The sequence below is a fragment of the Orycteropus afer genome, unplaced genomic scaffold (genome assembly GCF_000298275.1).
Source record: "Orycteropus afer afer isolate SDZICR_OR568_19922 unplaced genomic scaffold, OryAfe1.0 scaffold00043, whole genome shotgun sequence".
NCBI lineage: Eukaryota > Metazoa > Chordata > Mammalia > Tubulidentata > Orycteropodidae > Orycteropus > Orycteropus afer.
The window spans coordinates 477,140-486,333 of record NW_006921630.1 but is presented as its reverse complement, the minus strand read 5'-3'; the positions used below and the strand labels follow the sequence as shown (position 1 = coordinate 486,333).

General features: G+C 43.8%; 1 protein-coding gene across 1 annotated transcript in view; it reads right to left on the bottom strand.

The window, feature by feature from the left end:
• The window catches only part of PAPPA2 (pappalysin 2), a 513,722-nt gene extending 506,239 nt beyond the window's left edge, over nucleotides 1-7,483 (bottom strand). Inside the window, exon 1 of the mRNA XM_007937607.1 lies at nucleotides 6,565-7,483. Within this exon, the coding sequence (XP_007935798.1) occupies nucleotides 6,565-7,483 (919 nt within the window). The remainder of the gene's footprint in view (nucleotides 1-6,564) is intronic.
• Between the last annotated feature and the right edge of the window lie 1,711 nt (nucleotides 7,484-9,194).

Here is a 9,194-nt window from a genome sequence, read left to right as displayed (position 1 = left end):
CTACTTCCGTAGTGATACTGCCTCAGAAACCCAAGGAGGGGTCGCTATGAGTCGGGTTTGACTCGACGGCACATAACAACAACAACAACAATGAAGAAATACCATTATTGGGTAGACACTAAACCTAATCACTTCTGAGTTATAAAAAGACTAGAATAAACACAGAAACACATATAGGAGAAAACAGATGCCATGTGAGGGTTGTCTCTAAGCCACAGAACCAAGGAATAAAGGAGTGCTCAGGGCTACCAACAAGGAAGGAATCAACATGGCTGAGATCCTGATTTGGACTCACAGCATCCAGAACCTTGAGAAAATAAACTTCTGTTCTTTAAAGCCACTGACTTGTGGTGTTTGTGTCATAGCAGCCCTAAGCAACAAAGACATTCATCCTTTTTTCAGTAGGTACACCCACCCAGAGACCACCCAAAGGCCCATACGTCCACAGTGCTTCTATGTCAAGGGCAGAGTTGCCACTACATAGCTGCAGATCTTGATTCTGTTTGGGGAGCAGAGTTACAATGTGGCAGAAACTGGGAAGCTCCTTAGGGATTAGTGAGTGCAAAATGGAGTAAGAAAAGGCACTGAAGGAGGTGGGTCATGAAAAGCTCATTTTCAGAGGAGCTCTAAAAAAGGTATGGACTTGATGTTTTGCCTATCATTGAGTCTTAGTGGATAAAGGGGAGATAGAACACAATACTTTCCTTTTAAATTTCCTTTACACCTATGATTATATAGTTATGTGAATCTTTCTTTAGTGAAAATCTGTATTCCACATGAGTGACATGCTTCACCTTAATTTCATAGATTGCTTATTGGGAGATGGCGATGTCACCAGGCAGAGGGAGGTGTAATCACAGCATCTTGTGACATCTCATAACTTAAATGACATTTAAAACAGAAAATCCATCAATATGCCCTAAACAAAAAGATTTAAACCTAAGGTCAGTATACCCTGGTCATCAGGAAATCCAGAAAGCTCTAAACATTATATAAACTATATGTATGCATATATTTTTCTTGGGCATGATCATAGATTTCATCAGACTTTCAAAAGGGCTTGTGACCCCAGAAAACCTTTAGTACCATTGTCCAATTCATTAGAAATAATATTGAATAGGCAAAAAAGAATAGATGATTAAGAAGAAAGAAAGAAAGGAAGGAAGGAAGGAAGGAAGCAAGGAAGGAAGGAAGGAAGAAAGAAAGAAATATAATCCTTTCAGGCCTCTGATTCTACAATGTTCTCAATCATCTTTAGATCATCTTGGGGGTGGGGCGGAATAAACTATTTACTACCATTCCTATTTAGTTTAATAAACTAAATTTCTAAGAAATTAATGTTAATATCCCACCCAAGGAGAAATTATAGGTTAGTGGGTTGAAAGCAAAGTTGAGTAGGTTAATTCACTGCTCTTAGTAATGACTGTCTCCCATTGTTAATGCCTACCACACGTCAAGCCCTGTGTTGAGTATTTTACCTACATGACTTGTTTAAACATAATAACTCTGCAAGTCATTATCTCACTTTTCAATTTGAGGAAACCAAAGCTCAGGAAAGTTCAATGAATTCCCAAAGACTGCAGAACCGATAACTGTCAGAGATGGGATCTGATTCCAGGTAGGTCTGTCTGACTCTCAGGCATGTTCTTCCTTCTACAACACTGTGATAACCTCTAAAATGTGGATCCTGAGAAGAGGAAAACTCTTCTTCAAATCAAGGACCGTTTCTTAGACATCTTTGTATTCCCCACAGTGCCTTGCCATGCTTTGTATGGCAAGGCCTTCAATAAATATTTGTTGAGTGAAAAAACCTGGATCAGGCTCTAATTCTGCCATGGACTTAGTGACTCAGTCTCCTGCAACTTGGAGCTGCAGGTGGTTACTCAGCTGGGCAGCTTCAGGGAACATTTGAAATCAATTATGGGTGAGGAGGACCTATTAAAATTTTCTCTTTTGTGTGTCTTGAGGTTGAAGGAGAGGAAAGGAAGTTGGGAAGGAAGGGAAAGGAACAGGACAGTTTAAGGTTTGGGCACTAGAGCTTGAAACTTTCATACCATTATGGGATGGAATTTGGCTTATGTCCATTACTCATTTCCAATGGCCCATCCAAATGGTCTCTTGACCTCAGGCTACTCCTAGGTGTCCACATATCCCTAAATTGCCAAGCCTCTGAGTAGCTACTTTTGTTGAAGACAAGGCAACATTGGAGCAGTTGTATATGGTTGTTTTCAGACCTCAGCTGCCTGCTTCACAGCTACAGAAAATAGGCAATGTCAGAAAGTCTAACCACAAGGAAGTTGGGCACCATCATCCCCTCACCCCACCCCCCACAGCCAGAGAGTCTCAGCATCTGAAATCTTTGAGGCATGCATTGTCCTAGGACCTAAATGAAAGTATTCTGACAATCCATTCTGTAATCCAGCTTCCTTCATATTTGGAAGAAATGTTGATGTTTGGCTTTGGGGGAAGTACTTAACTGTGCTTGATTTTGTTTTCTTTACTAGTTGCTACAAGATGCTACAACTCCAAAAATGCCTCTTGAGCCTCTTCACATAGGCCCTCCATAAAAGCTTGTATGCAACTGACCTTGAGGGATGCCTACCAACAAAACACTGGGAGGGGATGATTAAATACAACTCAGAGGCAGGGCAGGGGCAGCCCTCCAATACCAGACACTTTCCCAACTATGCGGCTCCCAAAGACAACCCTACTTCCTTGTGCATGAAGCAACACTGCCACCTAGTGCCCTGTGTGGTACGTATTCCCTATGGCACTGTGTCTCATGTGGGGTTCTGGTACAAGGGTTGGTGTAGTTGGATTACTTGACTTCCCTACTGAAAATAAATTTCCCAAAATTGGTAGATTGAAAACCTGGAAACTTGGTTTAGATTAGGTAGGTAGAAGGTGAGAGGTATTGTAAAAGAAGGTGGGAGCCAAGTTTTGCAACACCTGAATTATCCTCACTAGAGCACCAGAACTAGGACAGTTTAGTTGTGTTTAGCTCCAAGGGGAATGCTTCTATTATAGTCATTCTGCATAAGTGAAGGGCAACAATCCTAGGAATAGAGGGCAGACAACTAAAGAGCCAATGGGAAGGTTGAGAGGGAAGTCTGGCTGATCTGTTGATGTTGTTGTTGTTGTTGTTACGTGCCATCGAGTCGGACCCGACTCATAGCGACTCCTCCTTAGGTATCCAAGGCAATAAAACTGTGGAAGTAGATTGCCCCATCTTCCTTCTGAGGAGTGGCTGGTGGGTTTGAACAGCCAGCCTCCTGGTTAGCAGTCAAGTGACTTAGGCACTATCCTACCAGAGCTCCAAGTGAGTAAATTAATGTCAGTCAGAAACCTTTACTCCTGAAGGATTCCAATCTCCTTGTTCTCGTCCATGAAGTTCACAGGTAAAGTATAAGTAGCTGAGCACTTACACTCAAACAAGAATGCCTGAGCCCTCAGGAACCCAGTTGCCAGAATCCTGAAGAGTGAAGGGCTTGTTCCCAACCCCCATCTTTCCTAGACTTTTACTCTAAGTCTGCACTGAATATTTGCTGAGGTGCACAAGGCTGAAGAAATATATAGGAAGGTGGAGAGGAGACAGCCCTGATTATTCCCTGTTCTGGTGGGTCCCTATCCCTCATTCTTTTTGGAGTGGATCAAAAAAAGCAAGTATCAGTATACCATGAGGGTCCCTCTGATTTAAGAACAAAGACAGAAGGTACTGTCTTTACTGTCTGTAAAAGATTTCCTGACCAGGAGTACATGCAGATGCATACATAAGTATAGTTGTGAGCATTTGTATATACATATTTGTATGTGCTGCATATATGTACATATAAATAATAGAGCACATAGGGGGCACAGTTATGGAAACTTCTTAGACATATCCAAACACCTTGTGAGACTGAGTCACTGAGCTGGAAGGCTAAGGACCATAGTCTTGGGGAGATACCTAGATCAACTGTCGACTGGCATAACATAACAACTTGCAACACCTGAATTATCTGAATTATTCAGAAAAAGAATGTTCTGCATCCTAGTTTGGTGAGTAGTGTCTGGGGTCTTAAAAGTTTGTAAGCAGCCATCTCAGATAAAAGATTGCTCTCTTCCTGTCTGAAGCAAGGAGAGTGAAGGAAACCAAAGAGTCAAGGAAGCAATTAGTCCACAGCTTGAGACCAGAACTAGATGGTGCCTGGTTACCAATATCAACTACTCTGACCAGTGACAACAATAGAAAGTCCCAGTTAGAATGGGAGAAAAATATAGAACAAAACTCAAGTTCAAATAAAGGCCAGACATACTGGATTGATAGAGACTGAAGAAATCCTCAAGACTATTGCCCTAAGACACACTTTTAACCTGGAACTAAAGCCACTCCTCTAGGTCACCTTCCAACCAAATAATAGATTGGCCTATAAAATAAATAATAACACCATGAAAAATGTGCTCCTTAGAATAACTGGGCAGCATTTGTCCAAAAGCAACAATGAGAAGGCAAAAAGGGGCAGGGAAACTGGAAGTACGGAAACAGGGAAGACAGAGTGGAAATGGGGAGAATGCTGACCCATGTGGAGATAGCGACTAATGCCATGGAAAATTTGTGTATAAATTTTTGAATAAGAAACTAATTTGCTGTGTGAATTTTCACCTAAAACACAATAAAATGTTCAAAAAAGAAAAAAATAGATTTCCTGCCCAATTTTGCATGCTTAAGGTTAAGAGAGTTCAGACGGGCATTTTGGAGAAGTATCTGAGTGTACGTATTGTGGCAAGGTGGGTGGGAGGGTTGGTGGTGATGGACAGGTGGGCAAGGGAAAGAGTGCTATACGGAATAAACCACAATTACTTTCCTCTATGCAAAGAATGAGATTGGAGGACATGGGAGGGAAAGTTTCAGGACTGGTCTGAAAATATTTCCCCAAGATTGAGTTTTATAACCCAAAGCAATAGTTTCTTGAACCCTCCCATATATATTCCTGTTGGGCCCTTCTCTAATTCTGTACAGCCAGGGAGCTGATTTGGGGTCCTCGTGCTGCTAGTGCAAGAGAAGTAAGCAGAGTTGTGGGGCTCAGTCTAGACTGGAAGCACACAGATCCCTGGCAGATGGGTACTAGGAAGTGAGATTAGGCAGCAAGAAGATGTCATCTGGGAAAAAGTGTAAAGCTGCCAACTCCGATCAGATAATCATCTCATTATTTCATCCATTTGGCTCCAGTAAAAGGATTCCCTTCCACTCTTTGTACCCCGCGTATCTTACAGCCTAGCCCCTTCTTGCTCCCCTTCCCTCACCCTCTCTCCCACCAAAAATAAAATAAGGCAAAACCACAAGACTCTAGAGTGCTCAGTGTCTGGGAATTCCAGCTTCTAAAGGAAAAATCACAGCCAAAGAGGGGAAGATAGAGTGTTCAGAAGGGATGTTCTAGCAATACACTATTGAAAGAGGCTCCTTCTGTAGAGATTTCTTTCTCCTTGGTCTGAAACTTATTCACAGGCATCTAGCAACCTGAAGTTTTTAATTTTGAGAGTTGTCAAGCAATTTGAAGCTCAGAAGTTCTATTTCTAGCCCGCCTCTGGTACACTGCTTATTGCTCCAATTTCACTATCAATGTAATGGGACTGACCAACATCAAAGGGTGTTGTGGATAATGCAAATTAACAAGATTAAAATTGTGCTACTATATGCCTGGCTGTGTGTTAGATAAAGTCATAAGGAATTTGATAGTGCAATGAGATGTTAAATTATGAAATACTAAGTTTAATCACTCACCCCTTGCTTGAAACCAACCTCCTCAGTAAAACCAGGGAAGACAATTACTCCTAACACTCATTTACCACAAATACCAAGATCTAAGTATAAAGGAAAATAAATATGGATAATGTTCTCAGATGGGTGCTTCTGGTGAAAACAAGATTTCATTTTGAGACTTCTCCTATAAGACTAGAACCCAGAATTCTTGCCACGAGTGCCATCTTTTCCACAAGCCCCACTGTTCCTACACTGGACATAAAATTATTGCAACAAAATAAAGGGAACCCCAGGATCAGGACCACATAGTAGCTTTCTGCCAAGTTCCAGGGCTGCTCAGAGCAGAAGGAGCCAATCAGAGCTTGATGGCTATGCAGCTGGCTGCTTTATCCCCTCACTGCTTCGACCAGCCCAGGTATAACTGCCCAGGTCCTTGGGTCCCCACCTATTTTCAACATTGCCTGGATATCTTATCCAGGTCTGTGAGAAACGGAGTAAGACACCTTTCCTCATTGACAAGGACCAAAGAGATCGTCCCCTTTAAAGAAGTTGGAGGGTTGAGCTGAAGTTCTAAGTGCAAACACAACCTATAGAGCTACATGAGATGAATACAAGAGGCAAATGCTGTTATGGTTATAGAGTCGTTATTATTATCAACGGAGTCTGGAATCTTGCTGTGGAGATAAGTAAAGGTCGTTCCCCCTCTCTCCCTAGCCAGCCCTTCTTGGTTTTCTAGTCTGTTCCCTTTCCTTCCTCGCCATCTATGTCTAGATGGAGCCAGCCATATCCTGAAGACCACAAAACACCAAGGAATGGGTTGTTACCTGCTATGATGGCGGGGTTGTTCTGTCCTCCTTCCGGTTTAACCCAGGCTTCCAGTGTGAACGCCTCCCGGGGAATCTCAGCCAGCACTTCTGGACGCAGCAGCAGTCGCTCCTGCCTCCCCGAGAAGTACAAGACAGGCAATCCTCCTTGGTGGTGAGAGGTCTCTCCTTCCCAGTAAGGGTCCCCTTCACCGTTTTGGATGTTGTCCTCCAATGCACTGTTTCTGACCCCATGCATAAGGGGAGGCTTAGGCCAAGGGTGGAGATGCTGAAGAGAGATATCAGGGTTCCCCGGCACATCCTCTGCCTGCCTCTTCACCACTAGCCGACGATGCCTAGTCTTGGCTGGGTCCTTTCTGTGAGTTTCTGGTTTGGGTTCCTTTGGGTGTGTGAAGGTGGTGGTAATGGTGGCAGCAGTTTCCGTGCTTTCTTTTGTCCCAGCCTCACCTACAGACTTCTTGGGTCTTTGATTGCCAAGATAAGTGTCATCACCTCCCAGCGGCTCCAGTTGCCCAATCGGACCATCCCCTACCCACGCAACAGCTGACTGCTCAACCTTACTCCTCAATTCTGCTGTATTTTCAGTCAGGTCTTGGAGAACATGGCTCACCACATTTTCCTTGCTGCCTGTCTTACTGTGTCCTGCACGGTGGTTTCTCTGCTCCTCCCCAGAGTGGGGTCTCAGGTAGTTCCAAGGCCTGCTGGGGTAGATTCCAAAGAGGTGGTGCTGGGGAGCAGCTCTGGGTCGTTGAAACTTGGCCCCCAGCCAACAACGTTCCCCTTCCAACAGCACCTGGTTCAGGTGCCCCCTCTGGGCCAAAGATTTCTTGTGTCTCCAGTCCAACTCAGAGTTGGCAGGACTGAATGCCCACCCAGCCAGAATCACCAGGCTTATTCTCAGGACCTTTAAGCTCATCATACCTCTCCCCAGCAATTTTTACAGAACCAGAAGTCAACTTCTGGGTACCACACTGGAATGATGGGGAGAAGAGAAAGAGGCAGTTAGCAACGGGATGTACAGTCACCAGGGAAACTGTCCACAGACCAAACTTTCCCAAGCAGTCCCCAGAGAGAGCCTCTTCTCACTGCCTGCCCTGAACCCTCCCCTGCCGGTGTGGCTTTGGGGCCTCCTTGACTCTGTGGGCTTCTCACCTCACGTGCTCCCTTGACCTCTCTTCTTGCTTTATTTTAGTTCCTATAGGATGATGCTGATTTCTCTTGGTTCCTATAAATTTCCTCCAAGAGAGAGTACAAGTTTCTTTTTTCCTCCCCCTCTTTTAATAGCCTTTCCCTTCACTGATTTTAGAAGAGGGACAGTTGAGCCCAAGGCAAATTCTCTCAAATGCACACACTCACATGCACATATATAGCCCCAGCTACCTGGAGTCATTAACAATGATCTTATTCTCTAATTTTCATTTCTGTCTCTTTCTTCCTTCTCTCAGAGTTACCTACTCTTTGTAGCCCTTAACTCAAAATGTGTTTACCTTCAAACAAATTGCTAGAAATTTTATACAGAGAGACATACAAGATGATGCTTATTCTCTAAAAATGCAAAAAGAATCCAGAGGCACAAAAATCCAGGTTTGTACTTAACTTGCTCTTCCCAGTTGTCTTCCTCAGCCAGCTCCCAACCAGCTTCCAGTCTGCCTGTGCAGGTTAGAATTTTTCCCTCAGCCTGGTTCTTGGGGTTGTTGATTGCTGAAGGTGTTTTATCCCCTTCCAACTTGTTGGTATGTTGCAAATCTCTGTAAATTTCTCCTTTGAGATGCCAGTCTGTTGTTCTAATAACCTTATGACTCTGAGAGTCCTTGACTTCACGTGCTGGGAGTCTTGTAGGTCCCTGGGAAGATTGAAAAGAGAGCGAGAAGAAGAGCACACACTTCAGGGGACCTGTCCTCTCCAGTCTCTCCTCCCCTTCTCTCCCTTTCTCTCTGCCTGTAATTATGTTCTTGTTTGTTTCATTTAAAGACAATGATGATGTCAAAGCTAATAAGTTCGGTGCATCACTCCACCTACTCCCTGTCCCCTCCTTCCTCCTGAAAACCTCCCCACCTCACCGAGGCACTGGGGAGACAGCCTAGTCAGGACAGACACTACTCTTGGTTTCCCTAGTAAATATCTCGGGCTTTCTCCTTCAGCAGCCGCAGCCTACACAATCAATAGCAAACGATCAATACTGTTTTGGAGAACTCTTCTGTGTATACTCTCCCTCTCTCTCTCTCTCTCTCTCTCACACACACACACACACACACACACACAAACTGGGAATGAACCTGACCCCAGAAAAACCCACTGCAGTCAAATTGATCCCCACTCATAGCAACCCTATAGGGCAGAGTAGCACTGCCTCATACAGTCTCCAAAGCTGTAAATCTTTTTTGAAGCAGACTGCTCATCTTTATCTCATGGAGTGGCTGATGATTTTGAACCACTGACCTTTCAGTTAACAGCCAAGCGCTTTAACCCCTATGCAACCCTGGTCCCTTAGACCTGCACATTACCTAATAATCCAAACTAGCACGTTAGGAAAGCCTTGAATCTCTTTTGTTTTGTTCTAAACATATGGGACTTAAAAGAACAATACCCCAGATTCACTTTATATTGGATATTGGGAGAAAAAAGAAGTC